The sequence below is a fragment of the Piliocolobus tephrosceles genome, chromosome 13 (genome assembly GCF_002776525.5).
Source record: "Piliocolobus tephrosceles isolate RC106 chromosome 13, ASM277652v3, whole genome shotgun sequence".
NCBI classification, from domain to species: domain Eukaryota; kingdom Metazoa; phylum Chordata; class Mammalia; order Primates; family Cercopithecidae; genus Piliocolobus; species Piliocolobus tephrosceles.
The window spans coordinates 37,005,366-37,025,764 of record NC_045446.1 but is presented as its reverse complement, the minus strand read 5'-3'; the positions used below and the strand labels follow the sequence as shown (position 1 = coordinate 37,025,764).

Sequence of the window (20,399 nt, the reverse complement as noted above, 5' to 3'; positions counted from 1 at the left end):
CCTCCAAAAAAGAAATACTATAAACAGACTAAGGCTGTTGCAGGATTCTTATTATTCTTTTGTGTCTAATATGAGTCTTGAATGCCCTTGTATCTATGGGGCTTTCCTTGAGTTCAGCCTATTGTGCTGGGCTCATTAAAAAAAAAAAAAAAAAAAAGTATTTTATAAAGTAACAAAGAAAAGTAGCAAAATGCAGAACACCTGATTAGCTTGTCAACAGAAAAGAGTGTTTGACCACATTAGCCAAAATATTTGCTTCCTTTTCCCAAATCTCTGCCCCTTTTATAAACAATGAGAAAACTAAAGTCACGTAACTTCAAAAAGCATTCTCTTTGTCCTCTATCTTTAATATAAATGACAAAATGAGCTCTGCATGAGGCTTATCCTGAAATACAAGCCAACGATCTGAAGAAATAAACACTACTAGTATGTGGTGGACAGTGATAATGCCTTCCAAGAGGACACCCTACATTGATTACTTAGTTTGTTAGAAGAGTAAACATATCCTGTGGAGCCTTCAGGAATGTATCTACCTAAGTTTACGGAGCTGCTGTGTTAATGAGTAACAAGCACAGCAGCCTGGTAAAAGCTCTGCAGCTTCAGTAATTGCACCCTCCAGAAGCTCTTCACATGTTGCTTATTTTATGAGCTAGTATTTCTTACAGCAAACCTTGGGGATGCTTCATGTCTAAAAGCTCAGATTCAGAAAAGAGCAAAGTAAATAAATAGCAGGGTTAGGAACAAAATCCCAAATTCTTTGGAAGAAAAAAACTATAAGCCTACAGTAGTTGCAGACACTGTGATAGTGACAGATGGTACACAAACATTCTTTCATTTTAATTATCTCAAGACAGCCGCCCTGCTTTTCTGAGTCCCTGAGTGGTTAGGTGACTTGGCCTAAGTCACACAGCTGGTACATAAAGGAGCCAGCATTCAAGTTCTCTTGCCTGGCTGGCTGAAATACTTATCCACTTCTACCTGTATTGTGATGCCTCTGGTAGTCACCAAAAGATTAGGAAATAATTCTCAGAAAACGTGGGGCAGAGTGGACAAGTTCATAGCCTTGTCTGAGTATCAACAGCTGTCACCTAGCAGAACAAGGCTAGTAAGGAGAGACTATGCATTAGGAGCTCAAAACTGCTATTACAGAAAAGTTACCAACAGACCTACAGTGCCATCCTTCCCATAGCCAAAGATGACCAGCAAGAGTGGCTGAGAATGGGATTCCCTGAGTGCCCAAAGGTAGGGCATGTCCTAAACTCAGTGAGATTTGGTTAAGGATATACAGCATTCTCTGTTGTTTGTTTTTTATTATTATTATTTTTATTTTTTTAGGCAACTCCCAAGGAAAAAGAGGTGGCTGATCCTGAGGAGGAATTTGGCCCTCTATTAGCAAAGACCAGCCACTTCCCATTCCATGCCTGGGTTTGCACTTCAGTGCTACAGCCAACAGTTTTCTTAGTTTCTCACTACTTCAGGACCTATTGGCTACTCCCAGAAAACCTTTTTCATTGACTAACTCATGTTATTTATATTTTTCTTTTTGCCCCACAAACAATATTCTTTTACTATTTTCCAGTGCCTGTGAAATACTAAAGAAAAAAAATAACAATCAGGGTGAAAAAATCAGGGTAAAAGTGGTATGGTTTTCTGTTTGTAAATGTGGACAGTCCCAGGCATCAGTTCTTTCCCCTTCGTGTTCTGTTTCCAAAAACCACAGAGAATGTCTCTCTGCAAGGTTTCAACCCATCCACTCTTTGACTCCTCCTGTTATCACCTGATGTTTTTTCCTCCTGTACTACTGCCATGAACTTCTACAGTATTCCTGCCTCAAACCACTTAATCTGAAAAAGCACAATTCTAATTCTAAGCATTTTCCCAAAGGCTCTCTTTTCCCCTACTGCAACTCAGCACCATTACTACGTCCAAACACACATTGAGTTGCCACCTCTGCCTCATTGCTCACACCATCTCCTTCACCTGAAATACCCACAACTCTGCCCTCTGCAAACTGAAGCCTTGTTCAAGTTGTCCAAGTAGGGTACACCACCACCAGTATGAACTCATTATGATACCACCTTCCTTTGATTCTGCAGGTACCTTAGACAAAGCTGTCTCATTGGGTGCATCTTAGTCTGCCTTTAGTTCCTTTGTACTGCTCTGATCTTCTTCAGTGATCTTACATGTCCCTCACGAGCAGGGACTAGGTCATCTTTATTCTGTATTCCTTTGTAGGACCCCTTAAAAAGAGAAGATACTTGGTATTTGCTGTAATGTCTCCACTAAGCCCCATTGTAAGACTCTGGATTTGCAAAGCTAATATTACTACTGAAAGGGTGAGAAAGCTTCCTGATTATCTTCCCTTTTCTGCAGCTTTTTTCATTTCATTTCTATTCCCTCACTCTCCTAACAGGAAAGAAAGAACTACGTGGCTAAAGTGTCAAGTGCCAGGGCAGATATCTTCTTTCTTGACATATGCTGGAAGTATATTTTCTTAAGGAAAGGTGGGGAGGAACTTTAAACATGGGAACATCAGTCCACTGGTCCACAGTAGTATCTCAACACACGCTGTGTTGTGCATGTGATCACACAGAATTAAAACAAGTCTAGCAGGATTTCAAAGGGGACACCGTTTACCTTAAGGCAACTCCCACTCATTCTGTTTGCTACAACAGTCCCAGAAGCAAAGAGAGCAAAGACAGATAATGGAGAGAAAGAGAAAGGGCAGAGGAGAGGCAAAAAGCAATCCTCTAGATTTCCGCTTTCCCATTGGATTTGGAACCATTCCAGGAAGCGGCATACAAGTGACTCAGTGTGTAATATCTCTGTGAATCTGTTTTGTGTGCATTTATTACTCATAAAGACCATGGATTGACATTAGGGGCTCCTTCCAGGGAAAGCTTTTTGGAAAGCAAGAGTTTTCAATAATATTCTCGACTCTTAATGCATATATGACCTGAAATTTCCTATCTGCTCTCCCTTCCAGCAGGGGGAAGAAGTAGAAACTGCGCTGTGTAAATATGGGGCACTGGTCAAGGGTGTGTGTGAAGGACTAGGCCACATTTCAGATGGTAACCTGGGCCAAAGTTAATTTCTTCATGAAATGCACTGAGCTACACTAGTTTCTTCCCTTGGGAAGCAACTTAAGAAACATGAGATGCAAGTGTGAAACAGAGAATTTACCAATTGGGGTTATTTCTCTGAGAAATGCTGTGACTAGGTTTCTTGTGGTCTATTACAGAAATTTCATTGTAGCCATTTGGCTGGAATTCTAGCCAAGAATTAGTGGAGTAAGAAATACCATATATACACTGATTAGACATATGGACTGAGCAGCAGGGAGGGCACATGAGGATTCAGTGGCTTTTAGCAGCTGTTGTGAGGAGAAGTCGGGCAGAAAAAGCAGAGGGAGGCTACAGCAACTGTGCACACAAATAATAGAGTACTTTCTTACTAATGGCAATTTCCCTTTCCCCTTATGGAGAGGTTGGAGAGTAGATGATAAAGCCAGAAGAGAGTGACCACAGCCTCCCATTCACTATGTTCCTACCTTCCCTTTGCAGAGGTGGTTACCAGATGGCCTGGTATTGTGCTCCCGTCAAGTCCTGACTGAAAAGTACTTTGAGCACCACCATTCCCTTCTGAGCAACATTTATCTACCCCTCAGCAACGTTTTCTCCTCTTTCTCTTTCTTTCTCTCTCTCTTTCTCTCTTTCTTTCTTTTTTTTTGAGATGGAGTTTCGTCCTTGTTGCCCAGGCTGGAGTGCAATGGCAGGATCTCGGCTCACTGCAACCTCCACCTCCCAGGTTCAAGCAATTCTCCTCCTGCCTCAGCCTCCCAAGTAGCTGGGATTACAGGCATGCCCCACCACACTCGGTTAATTCTGTATTTTCAGTAGAGACTGGGGTTTCACCAAGTTGGTCAGGCTGGTCTCAAACTCCTGACCTCAGGTGATCCACCTCCCTCAGCCTGCCAAAGTCCTAGGATTACAGGTGCGAGTCTGAGTCACCGGGCCTGGCTCTCCTTGTTTATTTCTACACCTCCTTTTTTTTTTTTTTTTTTTTTTTTTGAGACGGAGTCTCGCTCTGTCGCCCAGACTGGAGTGCAGTGGCGCAATCTCAGCTCACTGCAAGCTCCGCCCCCCAGGTTCACGCCATTCTCCTGCCTCGGCCTCCCCAGTAGCTGGGACTACGGGCGCCTGCCACCACGCCCGGCTAATTTTTTGTATTTTTAGTAGAGACGGAGTTTCACTGTTCTATACCTACTTTTGAAGCCACACATAGGAAGTATCCCAGCTTCTCCTGAGATGCCATTCTTTTCCCTCAAGTGGGTGGATCACCACAGTGCCGCGTATGTATGAAGCACACTAGGCACAACCACCAGCCCATGACACTGCCTCCAGAGAAGGCATTTCTAGTTCAAAACTGTACTAAAGCATTTAACAGGATGCCAGTGACATTCTTTTATTAAATATAATTTGAAATCATCAAGATCCAAAATTTTGGCAACTGCCTTTTTTTTTTTTTTTTCTTTTTGAGATGCAGTGCAGTTTTGTGCTGTCTCCCAGGTTGGAGTGCAGTGGCATGACAGCTCACTGCAACCTCTGCCTCCTGGGTTCCAACAAGTCTCCTGCCTCAGCCTCTGGAGTAGCTGGGATTACAGGCGCCCACCACTATGCCCAGCTAATTTTTGTATTTTTAGTAGAGACGGGGTTTCACCATGTTGGCCAGGCTGCTCTCGAACTCCTGACCTCAGGTGATCCACCTGCCTCAGCCTCCCAAAGTGCTGGGATTACAGGTATGAGCCACCGTGCCCGGCTGGCAACTGTTTTAAAAAGCAAAATACATACTCCTTAAAGTCCTGAGCCATATATTTATTAATATGTCAAGGGCTATGTGTTCAGAACTATGTTGGCTCCTGTGAGAAATAAAGACTGAAAGAGGTATACTGGTTCCCACGTAGGAGCATTTGGTATCAATATACGTTAACAAAAAACTATCATTTGTGTAGTACTTTCCATTTTCGTTGTCCTATTATTATACAGGTTGAGCATCCCTAATCTGAAAATGTGAAATCTGAAATGCTCCAAAGTTCGAAGCTTTTTGAGTGCTGACGTGCATGACACTCAAAGGAAATGTTCGTTGGGTATTTTGAATTTCAGATATTCAGATTTATGATGCTCAAGCAATGGAAATATTCTAAAATCTGAAAAAATTGTGTAATCCAAAACACTTCTGGTCCTAAGTATTTCAAATAAGGGATTACTGAACCTACTGGCCCTCAAAACCACCCTGTGTCATGGGCTAAGCAAGCTTATCGCCCCCCCAGTCCTCCTGTTTTTTCGTTTTTCTTTTTTTAAAAGATAAGGAATATGAGCCTATTTCCTATGTGCCTTCCCCAAAGACCTACAGCACCTAAATAATGTAAATCCCAGGAATGAAACAATGTAAATAAACTAATGTAAATCCTAGAAACAGAAAAGTGTTGTTTTGTGTTATTGTATTCCTTTTTTCTTTTTCTTTTTTTTTTTTTTTTTTTTTTGAGAAGGAGTCTCACTCTGTCAACCCAGGCTGGAGTGCAGTGGTGCAATCTCGGCTCACTGCAACCTCTACCTCCCAGGTTCAAGCGGTTCCCTTGCCTCAGCCTCCCGAGTAGCTGGGATTACAGACGCCCGCCACTATGCCTGACTAATTTTTGTATTTTTAGTAGAGACAGAGCCTCACCATGTTGGCCAGGCTGGCCTTGAACTCCTGACCTCAAATGATCCACCCACCTTGGCCTCCCAAAGTGCTGGGATTACAGACGTGAGTCACCGCACCTGGCCTGTTTTGTGTTATTTTCTACCACTGACTTCAAGAGGACCAGAGGATATGGTTACTTAGTGAATAAAGAGGGCTAACAACTAACAGCATCCTTTATAGTTCTGCTTGGACACTGTTGCTATCAGTATAAACCTCATCTGAGACAGCACATCAGAATAGTTCTACATCAACTAACAATGTACTACCCCATTTCTTCACATACTAGGGAAGACTTTTGCATCTTCATATAACTCTTATGAAAGTATATGTAAAAATTTTATATGTTTTAAGAATGTACATGAATTAAGAAACCCTTATTATGGAAATTCTCAAGGTTTTAGGATAGCTTTCCTTTGCCGAGAAGGGAGAAGTTATTTCACATATATTTCATATTATATATTTCTATTTAAACGCACAACAATGAAAGCAGTAATGCTTAACAAAAAATAAGTATGTTTCTGCTAAAACTTGGTTTACAGGCCATCTAGAACTCTTCCACCTGCTAAAGAGCTTTATATTCAATTCAAGGAAACTTTAAGTTCCACCCGCACCAAATTGGCCTTGCGTCTCCCACTTCTTACAGGAACCCATGGAATACTTTATTTTATAGGTAAATCAGTAAAAACCCAGGCAACAGTTACACTTCCTGAGCAAAGTTATCCTGACAACCTAGTCATTTACCCTCTGGAAATAAACACATGCAATATCCGCCCATGTGAGGAAATAATATGTTCCAGCTTTAAAAAAATTTACAGCCAACATCAACCAACAAATATTTATTGAGTTTCTACTACAGGCCAAGTACCCTAGGTATGGCAAAGGAGGTACTGAGTTCTCCCATGACATTTCTTGTTTCATTTCTTTTAAATAAGGACAGTTCATTAATCACAAACTTCAATGGAATTCCATTTTTATATAGACAGATAAAGTTTCTTACATCAATCAATTCAAAATGAGAAGAAATCCTTTATCTTAATCCCTCCCTCCATTTCAAGTTCAAGAATGTGGTAACTGTCACCAAGGTCATATAGAAGTGTGACAACAGGCCCTGCCCTTCCTTAGAGAAAAGTCAATAGAGTTGAGGAGACAAGTACACACTGACACACTTGACGCACGAAATAACAAGGCATGCAATACGCTGCTAAGTGGTGAGGAGTAGAAAGAGTGCAAGAGGGGCTTGGAAAAGGAAGATCAGAGAAAGCTTCACATGGCAGAAAGGGCTCAAATGGCTGTATAAACATGGGTAAAATGTGAATATAGAGAGGTACTCTGGCAGACCCTGTTGGTTGCCTACCTAACACCCATTCACGCCTTCCTGGCAGAGCCTCTATTTGTTCAAATATCCTCTCGTCCACATGACTCAGCTCCATGAGTAAATACCAACTGACCTTAACCCATCCTGCTGGTCCCATTCCGGTAACTGGTTTAGGGATAGACCTGTGACCCCAGCTCTGGTTAATGAAGTGAGAGGAAGTCTACCGGGGTATCTGAGAAAGACAGTTCTACTCTTAAATGAGAATACATTAGAAGGATGACCCTTTTCTCCTTCTGGGTGCTTTCCTGTCTAAGTATTCTATGTGGAGTGATAACAGGATGGTATAGCCCCTCCTGGGGAGAGCGCACTAGGAAGTAGGAGAGAGCCTGGGTTCTTGATGACGTGGCTGAGAAACTCCATGAATCAGCCCTGGAATAGTTCTACCACCTTGTCAATGTAAGATAATACACTCCCTTACTGTTTAAGTTACTTTTAATTGAGTTTTGTCACTTGCTGCCAAAAGCACGTTAACTGCCTAAATGATAACTATTCTTCTTTTCTTACCTAGTAATAGAATGCTGATTTTAGTCCAGACAATGATATACCCAGTCCAAAAGTCCTGTTTCCCAGCATCCCCTGCTGTTTGGCCATGTGAGATGTGAACAGATGCATTGTGTGGTATGCTCAAGATGGCTTCTTTTTTCTTTTTTTTTTTTTTTTTTGAGACGGAGTCTCGCTCTGTCACCCGGGCTGGAGTGCAGTGGCCGGATCTCAGCTCACTGCAAGCTCCGCCTCCCGGGTTTATGCCATTCTCCTGCCTCAGCCTCCGGAGTAGCTGGGATTACAGGCGCCCGCCACCTCGCCTGGCTAGTTTTTTTTTTTTTTTTTTGTATTTTTTAGTAGAGACGGGGTTTCACAGTGTTAGCCAGGATGGTCTCGATCTCCTGACCTCGTGATCTGCCCGTCTCGGCCTCCCGAAGTGCTGGGATTACAGGCTTGAGCCACCGCGCCCGGCCTTCAAGATGGCTTCTTAAAGGAAGCTGGCTACTGGGAACTATGCCCCTGTCTATTCCCTACTTCATCCTATCTACTGCTGAGGATAGGGTCTTGATGGCTACAGCTCCAGTACACAGTCATCTAGTGATCTTGACATGTAAGCGAATACACGAAGAACTACAGAGCAGAATATCAGGGACTACATCTCTGCCAACTTTGTGGCACATCATAGTAGCTCCAGGTCACCAGGCTGCAGATTTCATATTCATGTAAATAAAATACAGCCTGGTGTGTTTAAAGACACTGTTACTTGGAGTTTTCCATTATAAACAGTTAAATCTAATTGTAATACAAGAATTTAGGAAGAGACCTAAATTTGGCAAGCCACACTGTAATAAAAGCAGCACAATTAAAGACAGTACATCTAATAAACAAAGACTAGATAGGATAAGAATATTTCACAGCTGGGTGCGATGGCTCATGCCTATAGTCCCAACACTTTGGGAGGCCAAGGCAGGAGGACTGCTTGATCCCAGGAGTTAGAGACCAGCCAGGGCAACCCCATCTCTACAAAAAAATATAAAAATTAGCTGGGCACAGTGGCATGTGCCAGCTACTTGGGAAGCTGAGGTGGGAGGATCGCCTGAGCCCACGAGATCAAGGTTGCAGTAAGCTACATTGTACTCCAGGCTGGACAACAGAGTGAGACCCTGTCCAAAACTGCTGTTCATAACGCCACCACAAAGCAAGAGATTTGTTACATAAAATGTGAATCATCCAAATGATAAACTACTATGAATTTATTAAATGATGGTAAAAACTAGATGCATTAATATATAAATATTATAATATGGCAGATACAGTATAAATGGAAAATATAGTAGGAGTCTATTTTTAAAGGAAATTGTATACATATACTCGGAGAAAAGTTTGGAAGGATGTACAAAATATTAACCATAGTTATCTCTCCATGGTAGGATAATAGCTCCATATCTTTCAAATATGATAAATCTTCAAGATTTAAAAAACTGAGTATCCACTTATTTTTTGTAATTGTTTTTAAAAACAATTTTTTATTAAGCATTTTTATTAAGTCCAGTTTTTATTAAGCATTTTTATAACTACGATTTTTTTAAAAAGCTGAATGTATCTGTGATACAAATATTCTAGCATATCTAAAATGATCATCTTTGAAGTATGCATATAGTCCAGACTAACAGGCAGTGAACAGGGGAAAATGATGATCAAATTCTAAGTCAAAGGTCCCACTAAAGCACATATTTATTGTGTTGAATAAGCATGGCTTGATTAAGAGTGGTCAATGTATGAAAGAAATGACTTAGCCTATTTTCTTGCTGGAAAATTGAATCCCACTAGTAGAAAATCAAACACATTTTCATTTACTTATAGTCACTACTATATTTAGCCAAAGAATAGTCAGTATTGATTAAAATAAATAAATGAACCAGCAAACCATGGTTTCATTTGCCTCTCTACACTTTTGGAACCCCATGCCAAACACTGTAATACTGAACCACTTGATTCTCCTGCTTGATTTCCACTAGTCCCGTATGAAGTCCTGATTTATCAAATCCAAACTCTGATTCCATCACATCTTTCATCACCTTCATTCCTGGGCTGCTAAGCACTACGGGACAAAATTAAAGATCTAGTTAGTTTCACTGCAAATTTATATTATCTAAGCCCAACTCGGTCCTTACAATTCTTCAATAATACTTTCTTCATTTCAGACTGACCCAATTAAACAAATGTTTCCCACAGTATGCCTAGACCCTAGATCCTAGTGTCCTGTGAATAACTATAGTTTCCTTCTGCCCAGCAGGTCTTCCTTTCTCTTTTCTTCTGCTTCCTTTGGGGACTTCTCAACTCCAAGCAGTCCTATCAGGATGAGTCCAAAACCCAGGTGGCACCATACCATCCCAAACAGAGTGCGAGGATAGGCATCAGTCTGGCCAATCAGGATCCCCCTAGGAGTTTTGCAGTGAGGAACACTTTTAGATATTTATTTTGGGTGCCTAGATGCAACAATGTACTGAAACGTATATTTCCCACTCTATGGAGACAGGCTGTCTGCAACAGGAAAGAATAAAGCCAAAACACAAAAGTAGAGACAACTGAAGCTAAGAAATGGAAAGCATGAGAAAACTCTTGTAGCTTTAAGCCTCGAGATCCAATAACATCTGAAGCCAACTCCACTTCTGGACTGTCCAGTTCGATCTACATGCAACAATAAATCCTCTATTATGCCTCAGCTGGGTTTCTGTCTCTTAAACCCAATAGAGTCCAGTCAAATGGAGTACAACTTCTAAGTTTTAGCCACTCTCCAAAAACCACCTATTAGCAGTCCCCAAATGCCTGTTTCTTGATGAGCTTCTTTACCCAAAAGTCACTTTCACCAACTTACTGAAATGATTCCAAAATACCTAAAGAAGTCAAGGCCCTTCCTCAGTATCTAGTCATGGGCATCTTTCTCCAGCATGTCAGTGTTGATCCCTCATTTCTTTGTGAAAAACCTCTCCTCCCACAGCTCCTGGGGCAGAGTTCTGCCCCAGTTCTCCTGCTCCTCTGGCACTTGGTCTTCTTCCCACACCCTGATTCAAGTGTTGCCCAAGGAGTTGTCTTTGGCCTTCTTCCCTTTTCTTCTACCCTCTTTCCCTTGGCAAGCTCTTTCACTCTAATGTTTCCAGTAATGACCTCAAAATAAAAGACTCCTAAATCTATACTCATGATATACTATTCTATAATCTATGCCCTTCAATCTCTATCCTGGACTCTACTCCTGAATTTCCAGATGACTCCACCCATATCCCACCTGAACTCCACATGTATGTTAAAAACAGCATTTAATTATCTTCTCTTCTAAAAAACTTTCTCTTTCTGCATTGTTGCTAATTTTGTCAAAGCACCACCAGACTCCTGGCAATCTTTTTTTTTTTTTTTAGACGGAGTTTCGCTCTTTTTGCCCAGGCTGGAGTGTAATGGCGTGATCTCAGCTCGCCGCAACCTCTGCCTCCCGGGTTCAAGCAATTCTCCTGCCTCAGCCTCCCGAGTAGCTGGGATTACAGGTATGCGCCACCACCCAGGCTAATTGTGTATTTTTAGTAGAGACAGGGTTTCCCCATCATGGTCAGGCTGGTCTTGAACTCCCGACCTCAGGTGATCGACCTGCCTCGGCCTCCCAAAGTGGTGGGATTACAGGCATGAGCCACCATGCCCAGTGACTCCTGGTAATCTTAAAATTCAGTGTTAATGATGTTACCCCTATTATCGCAGCCAAGACTTTCTCCTGATTCTGTTTCCATAACATCTTTTGAATAGGTGCCCTCCCCCTTCTCCCTGCCTCCCATCTGCCCTAATTCGGATTCTCATAATTCTCACCTAGACGATTGCCATTGGCATTTTCATTTCTCCCTGAACTCTCTCAATTTCAAACTCTCTGCTGTAAGACTACATTTATTGAAGGTCATATCTCAACAAATCATTCCCTAGCTCAAAAAAACTTCAAGAGTCACTCAAGAGTTTAAGCTCTGTCAGTCTGCCAAAATGTCCTTAGTCTAGCCCCCAAACTCTATGTATCTTTTCCATAACTTCCTTTCAATAATCCAAAATTGCAACCAAACCAACCATTTTTAGCACCTATCCCAGTCTCTGTCCCCATCTTTGCTCATGCTCCTCTGCAGATCCTTGCACATATTCTCTTGAATAACTCCTCCTATCCCTCAAGGCTCTCCAGAAATGCCATTGTTCCTTCTTGCTGGAAGTAATTTCCCTTCTGATCTGAACTCCCATAACAAATATACCATCCCTCTCCCTTGAAGGCAAGAATTCCATTTGGTGCACTGAACGTAGTGGTTCAGCTAACAAAAGTTTGTTGAATGTATTATACATTGTCTAGCAAGTCCTTCCTCATCCCCCTTTCCACATCTATAGGGGCATAGTCAGATTTGGAATTGACACCCAGCTTATAACGATCTATGTAAACTTGAGTCAGTCACTTAACCTCTTTAATTAAAGCTCAGGCTATCCATCAGCAAAATGGGAATAAAGATAGCTCACAGAGTTTTATGAGTTAAAACAAAACAATGAGGCCGGGTGCGGTGGCTCAAGCCTGTAATCCCAGCACTTTGGGAGGCCGAGACGGGCGGATCACGAGGTCAGGAGATCGAGACCATCCTGGCTAACACGGTGAAACCCTGTCTCTACTAAAAATACAGAAAATTAGCCGGGCGAGGTGGCGGGCGCCTGTAGTCCCAGCTACTCGGGAGGCTGAGGCAGGAGAATGGCATGAACCCGGGAAGCGGAGGTTGCAGTGAGCTGAGATCCGGCCACTGCACTCCAGCCTGGGCGACAGAGCAAGACTCCGTCTCAAAAAACAAAACAAAACAAAACAAAACAAAACAATGTTTTCTAGAAGGGCCTATGTGGCATATTAGTACAAGCTCCCTCATGATTTCTCTGTTTTCACCCTTAATCTCTACTCTGAGAGCTCCCCAAATGACACACTATAGGGAATGGCTTGAGTAAGATAAGTAACACTCCTATATGACTTCTGTATGTGCTTCCCAACAATAAGGGCAGTGATCTTTGCTAATATTTTTAACTGTGAAACATCACCAGAGCAACTGAGTAATTATTTTGCTTTTTCTGGGACATTACTGCAGTCAATAGAGCTTATCTGAGAAGGCTACTTCAGGGGAGTAAACGTTAAGTGAGTCAAACTTTAGTTTGGAAGCAAAGGGAATTCCCTGTATTAGAAGAGAACAATAGCTACTTTGTACAGCTCTGAACAACCCAGAAAGACTATTTGAGACTATACATCTCAGAGATACAAAAATTGGTAAGATATAGAAGAGATGGCATTGAACTCTGTAAGGTCTAATTCTGGCTCAGTTACATATTAACTGTGTTACTGTGGACAAGCCACTTATCTACTATTGGGTCTTGATGTTCCCATCTGTAAAACGGTATGGCTAGATAAGGAAATTTTCTTCTGGGAAGAACTCCTTATTCACAAATTTGTTCAGTAAACTTACTACAGGAAATACTGGGCAGCTGATCACCTTTGACAGTCAGATGTTGACCTACTTAGAGTTGCAGGTAATAGTGAGTGGATGGTCCCTTTAGCTTCCCTCCAATTCTGTGCCTTTTGAGGCAACATTATAGCTTAGAAATTAAGAGCAATGACTTGAATCAGATTAACATAGATTCAATTCCTGGCTGTGCTTTTATTCTATGAGCACAGTTAGGTTTTCCACCTCTCTAAAGCCTCCATGTCATCATCTGTAAATAAGTAATAATAAACTCCTCATAGGGGTCTCAAGAGTATTAAATGCAGTAGAATATATTTTTAGCACATAATTTTTAGCATTAACTTTGGTAAAGACTATGAAAAAAGTTTTAGAAATTTAAAATGAATTATTGAAACACAGGAACCAGATATAATTTATTATTCTGGATAATATCCTGGACCAGATTTTTTTTTTCTTTTTCTCTAAAGGATATCAGTGGGACAGCTGTTGAAATTTGAATAAGAATTGTAGATCAGATGATAATATATATCAAAGCTAGTTTTCTGAGTTTGACAATTGTCTTGTGGTTATTCAAGAGAATATCCTTGCGTTTCTGGACTATACACTGCAATATTTAAAGATTTATCTACAATTTACTCTTAAATGGTTCAGAAAAAAATGTACATATATTTTGTATGTGTGTGGAGGGAAACAGAGAGAGAAAGTTAACATTTGGGAAATCGGAGTGAAGGGTATATGAAAAATTATGCTTGTAATATTTTCTAAGTCTGAAAATACTTTGGTACAGAATATTATATAGATGTGTGTGCAGAATGTTTTTAAATACATTTTGTATATGCTATTTTCATGGGTTGAATTACATATATGAATTGAATAGCTGTATTTGACATACGTTATGTGTGTGTATAAATATGTAATTCAATTATTTTAAACTATTTAATTTGACCCACCCCTGTTTTTATTTGATTTTAAACCTTTCTGTCTAAATTATTTACCAGTCCCCTTCTATAAAGTAGTAATTCCATTTAGAAATAACTGTCTTATAGGTGAAATAAAATGACAGGTAATCTTCAATTAGTATTCAGAGACCTAAGTTTCGCTTTAGGTCTTGTGAAGAGACGTAAGTTTCACTTTAGCATTGTGAAGTCTTCCAAAGTCAAATCATGTTTTGAAACGACTGGAATTATCCTAGTCATATAGTGTGCATTAAACAATAACTGTCCAAGTGCCAAAGCTGGCAATGGCTTCTACTGCTTTGCCACATCAAAGTAACAGCCACAGCAATTTTTTCAGTGACAGACTATGGAAAATTAGCTGGATATTCCTTCTGCTGTTTCTAACTCAATCATTTTCACAGCTCCAAATTTCAGCCATCCCCCAAATGACTACTGATACCCAACAAGCCTAAAGGAGAGCCAAAACCATGTCTGACAACGTCAGGTCAGGCAGCAGAGTCTGTGAGTCTGTCAACGCTAAGTGAATGTTTTCTTTAATCTGGCTTTCCTTTTACAATGCAAACAGAAACTGCAACTTCTATCCCCAAGCAAAACCATCTCTCTTCCAAATAACTTTAAGGAAGACTGCAATGTTTACGATGATTAGTGAAATTTCTCACGGCGACATAGCATTTTATGGTCACAAGTCACTTTTACATCAATTATCCCATATTCCCTTTACAGTACTTCTGTGAGAAGTTCCATTGTAAAGAATAGGAAAGTAAAGTGCAAAGATTTCAGAACCTTGCATGTACTGAATTTGGGGCCACAATCTATGTTTCTACATTCCCAAAAGGTGTTGGGGGAGAGCAGGAATCACTAGGTAACACTATTTACTAACTATAAAACTTTCAAAAAGTAGGTTAAATATACAGAAGGAGCAGGACTGGAAAAAGAGTGAGAAAAAAAGTAGGTTAAATGTGAAAACAAAACAACTGGCAACAATAGTATCTAAAGTACATTTCACTGAAAAAGTTGGATGGAATATTTTCCTGAGACCAAATACATTATCACTCACAGTGTTCCAGAAAGAACGGGGCTCTAGGGGCCTGACTTCAAGTACCAGCAAAACAACATACCAGGCTCATGAACTCCAATAAGGCCATTAACCTCGTCAGCTCAACGTCTACCTTTGTGAAACTGACTTTCCTTTCAGAGTTATGGGAATGGACTTCTGTTCATTGTAAAGCTCTAGACACAGACTATCTACGATCCTATCTTTATAAAATGGAATTCTTTGGGCCCCAAATAGATCAGCTCTCTGTGTTCCCAGTCTCAGCAAATGGCACCCAGTTATTCGGGGCAAAAACCCTAGTCTCATTCCTATTACTCACCCAAATATCAAATTAAACTCCTTTAGGACAAGTCTAAATTTCTTATCTTAAAATGACCCTTCATTATCTGGCCTCATCTCCTGACATCTTTCCATATGTACCCTTTAGTCTTGCCATAACAAGACACAACTTTATGTGTCCTAAAACTTCTGAAATTTTCTATCTCCATGCCTTCCACATGCTATGAAGTTCTTCCTAGAACACCCTTACTACTACCCTCATTTGGTTAATTCCTACATGTCCTTCAACACTCAGCAGAAGCTATTGTGGAAGACTTTCCCAAATGCCACAGTCTTAAGAAAATACACTGTTTTAGGCCTCTGTCCCTGCACATGCGTCTTCACCATGATGCAACAAGTGTTAGTTTCATTTCTCCCTCTACATCAAAATGTTGTCCAATAGAACTTTCTGCAATGATGGAAATGATCTACATTTGTACTGTCTAATATAGTAGCAACTAACCACGGACAACTATACGAGCACTTGAAATGTGGCTAGTTCAACTAGGGAACTGAATTTTTTATTTTATTTAATTTTATTTATTTTAAATCTAAACATAATAGCTATGTGTGGCTAGTGGCTACAATGCTGGACAGTACAACTCTAGAGGGTCTGTCAGCTCTGAAGATGGGTCATGCTTGTTCTATCTGTATTCCCAGCACCAGCCACCTTGTGTAGTGTAGGATTCAGAGTTTATTGAAAGAATAAGGAAATGTGTAAGTATCCATACATACTTTTGTATTCTTGGGAAGTGATTTCTCCCAATACCCCAAGCATTCTATCACATTCAAACATTCACCACATCAAATTTTGCCAAACCCAGTCACATCTTGTAAAGCACACCTCATTAACTAACATGGAAAAAACCCTCAGCAAATAATTTCTACTCAGGGCATTTGGCTTCATGATCACTCTTAAATGACTTCCAGATGACTCCAAGACAAACAGTTATGCTGTTTATGAAATATTACAATAGTCATGGCAGCATCATTTTGGAATGTCAAAATCAACTACACTGTTTAATAAGGAAAAAGCATAGGCTTTTTATATTTATGTTAGTATTTGTATTAATGTGAAAAATAAATTCCCTTGAATGCCTACAGTACTGTAAAAGTTATTAAAGACTATTTTGAAGTATTCTTTAAAAATAGCATTCTGCTCTCCTAACTGAATTCATTTCTGAAATACCATACAACATTTAGAGAGAGTATATGGACTTGATTTGATGGGTTTCATTACTATGATAGGAGAATATGGAGAGAATATGACCTTGCTACAAAGAATCAGCAGCCAAATTCAATTTGGTTCCAATTAAAAGTCCTGGTTGGCAGAATTCATGAGGTTGGCATATGGTTGGTCATTTGAGATTTTAAGAAATCCAAGACGTGAACTTCACTAAGCAGATTAACCAGGTTTGACTCCACATCCAGGTCTTCACTTCCAAATTCCTTAAAGTATAACCGGCAATCAAAGGCATCAACAAAGATGGTCTGCACACAATGGCCCCATCCAGAATGAGGGGAACTTCTCCATTGCTGGCCTGGTACATTATCTATCCCATAGTGATTAAATTATACAATGGCTGAACAACCATTTGTTAATGTCCTTCCATTGCATAATTACTTCTGTAAAGAGAGACTAATCCTATAGTGTCAAATTGTATGTGAAATAAAAAGGAAGAGGTAAAGCATCTTAAGGCTGGAGAAGGGGGATGGAGGTGGAAACTTCAAATGGATGGTTTGCTTCTTTTAAACTCAATTGAAAAATCTTAATTAAAAATAAATTTATTACAAAATAATTAATGTTCACTATAGAAAAAAAAAAAAAACATAGGAGGCAAAAATAAAACATATACTTTTACCCAAAGATAACATTTGGTATATACTCTTCTGCTTTTTTTTTAATACACTTTGAAAATAGTAAAATAAACATTAGCCAGCATTTATATAACATTCATTCTGTTTCATGTACTGTCCTAAGCATTTAACATAAATGAATTCACTCTGTCTTCACTAGAACACTATGAGGGAGGGACCATTATTAGCTGCACCTTTCAGACAAAGAAACTGAGCAGAGAGAATAATTTGACCTAGCTCATAAACTTGTAAGTGGCGAATAATCTGTTCAACTTTTGCTGTGGGAGCATTATATTCGACTAACTAGTGTGGGAGGAAACATTTCTCTGTATTAAATCTTTAACTACTATTTCAATATTCTATGAGAGTACACACCCTGGATATCTTATTTGACTCCTGTTCCCCATTCTCTAGGGGAGGGGCCAAGCTAAAAGATGGAGGACATTCGCTGACTTGGATCTAATACTCAACAGCTGGGCTGTATGACACAATCTATAATATGAATTTAGATTCCTTCAGGGCTATATCTCTTTGATGTTCTTAGTATCACAAACGGTCACCCTCGTACCTCTATATATTATATAACCCATTAGCTTAGCCTTTAGAAGCCTATATTAACTTAATTCAAGTCGATTTTATTTTTTCACTGGGATTCTTAAAATATAATATACAGTTCCCAATTCTTTTAAAACCCAAAAGTGCCTATTTTGATCATGGACTTCAAAAAAGTGTGGAGAGCACAACAAAAAGGAGGTTGAAACAAGGAGAAAATATTTCCACAGTGCAAACTGTTAAATTGGAAATGTAAGATGCAACTGACAAGTTCAGAAACATTCTCAAAGTTAAAGGTGCTCGTAGAGACCTAGACAGTGTTTCATGCCTTCACCCCATTTCCAAAGGTCATCTGCAATTGTCCAAGGGGTCCTACCCTCAGTTTTCTGCTGTCTTGCTGTTGAGATTGTTGCTCAATGACCCTGAAACACCTTGTGTTATTTTTTGTGGTTCTGTTACCCATATAGCAACTCCTTGGCAACAATGGTAATTATACAGCAGCCTTGTTATCTCAGAATAACACTGTAATTAACTGGTGTCACTGCAGCATTTGCAGTTATAATAATTGCAGCAAAAAAGTCCTGTGGAAGTAGCATTTTTTAAGTTATGGCTTTCAAAAATAGCTTCAGCAACTACGCTACTTAGAAAACCAAGTTTATTTCCCCCAAGAAACACGACTTCCTCCAAGAAACATGATTTCCTCCTCACAAAGCCCACTGAAACTAAGCTATCAGAATGTCTCCTAACAGAAAACATCAGACTTTCTCTGTAGCAAAAGGTTCCAAAATGAATTGGGGAAAAAGTCATACACACACATTTCTCAAAGTAATACTTACAGCTCTTCTAGAAAAGGAAAGTTCTTAAATGCATCTTCTGGCAACTGAGTAATGTTGTTCATACTGATATCCCTGGAAAACATAAAGTTAAGAATATTGTTAATTAAGTGGCATGAAGCTTAAGCATTTAATCCAACAGAAAACTAACTAGGTGCTACAATTTTGTGAAAGGGCATAGAAGACACATAGAAACAGTCACAATTTGGCTTCAGAATGCAATATTCAGAAAACACAGAAAAGCTAAATGTTTTGTTATAAATTATGTCGCATAATTTAGAAATATACTCAGATCCTGTATTTTCCCCTCTTAAGTATCATTGGAAAAAAAGTCTCAAACTACCTACAATAAGTGGGCCAGGGTTCCCTGTGCTCTGGTATTCATGGCAGTACACATACCTATCAAAATAAACCAATGAATACTCTAGGAACGATATATAGAATTCGCAGGTGAGGGTGGCTTCTGGAGTCACTCAAGGACAATAAAAGCATGTCCTAGCTCTACCCTAGTCATATTTTCTTCAAAACCTATAAAAGTCCTCCAGGTAACAGTTGTCAGTGGATTTCATGTTCCACCTATGAACAGATGCAGGCTAAGGACAAGTGCATACATGATAGGTATGCGGTCCATTTCCAGTTTTCCCTTAAGAGCGTCCACAGAAAGAAAACTCACCCAACAATATAACTCAACAATTCACTAGTTCAAACAGCTAAAAAATACTTTATTAACCATTTCCCTCTTCCCTGGCAGCTGCCTTTTGAACTGGCTTTCTCTGCCACACTCCACTTGAGATCAGCACCGTGAAAGGCAGGTTAAAACAGCCCCATAAGGGAAAGTCCCAGCATGTGCTGGGGCAGTGGAGCCGCCTCCTTCAGTTCCATGGTGTTTAATTCTGTGGCTAAGCCCTTGGGTCTCCCCTCTCGAGAACCTGGCATGAAAGTTCACATGTGGGACATGCCCATTAGTACAGTACATATATTGGTATGAGGAAGGAGAAGAGAAATGAAGCATACCAGTCAGCTAACAATAATAATACTGTGTTATTCCATCCATTCCATCAGGTAAAATTTTCTTTCAAAGTAGGCGACACCTTCAGTATCATGCTAGGTACATCCTTTCTCCCCATCTTTCCTCTCACTAAAATTTAGAAATGGAATCCACATCCTTTCTTACTAGACTTTCCCAGTGCAGGTTTGGAAAAGTTGTTGGCCTGGGAATAACAACAGTAGCACCAACAAAAACGGCAGGAGCAGCAGCTAAGATGCAGTGCATGCTTGTAACATGGTAAGACTAGACAGAAAATCTTACTTTACAAATGGGGAAACTGAGGCTTACTGAGGTTAAAAAAGCTTCCCCAAGACCATTCAACAAGCAGAATAACAGAAAACACCAGAGCCTATGACTTTAAGTGCAAATCATGAGTCTTCTTAAGTATTATTTGAATCCTGTTATTAATACTTCTCTCCAGTGGTAGTCAAAATGTAAAACAAATACTTGAGTCCCATCAAGCTTAAAAACTGGGAGGAATAATGCCCCTAATACCTTCACATAATTATCCATGAATCTCTGGAAGAGCACTTTTGCTTGACAACTGGGGTTTAAAAAAAAAAAAAGGGAGGACCAGGAATAGCTTTAGCAATTAAGGAACCAACATTAACCAACATTAATATACATTTCTTAGCACAAGAAATTTCCCTTTAGATGAATCTTATGACCATAGAGAC

At 39.9% G+C, this 20,399-nt stretch overlaps 1 protein-coding gene across 2 annotated transcripts in view; it reads right to left on the bottom strand.

Annotated features, from left to right (window-relative positions):
- The window catches only part of LGR4 (leucine rich repeat containing G protein-coupled receptor 4), a 113,867-nt gene that overhangs the window by 29,957 nt on the left and 63,511 nt on the right, over positions 1–20,399 (bottom strand). Inside the window, exon 2 of one of the 2 annotated variants that reach the window (XM_023230362.3) lies at positions 18,678–18,749. The exons of the other annotated variant lie outside the window; for it this stretch is intronic. Within the exon in view, the coding sequence (XP_023086130.1) occupies positions 18,678–18,749 (72 nt within the window). The remainder of the gene's footprint in view (positions 1–18,677; positions 18,750–20,399) is intronic. 2 annotated transcript variants of the gene reach the window in all.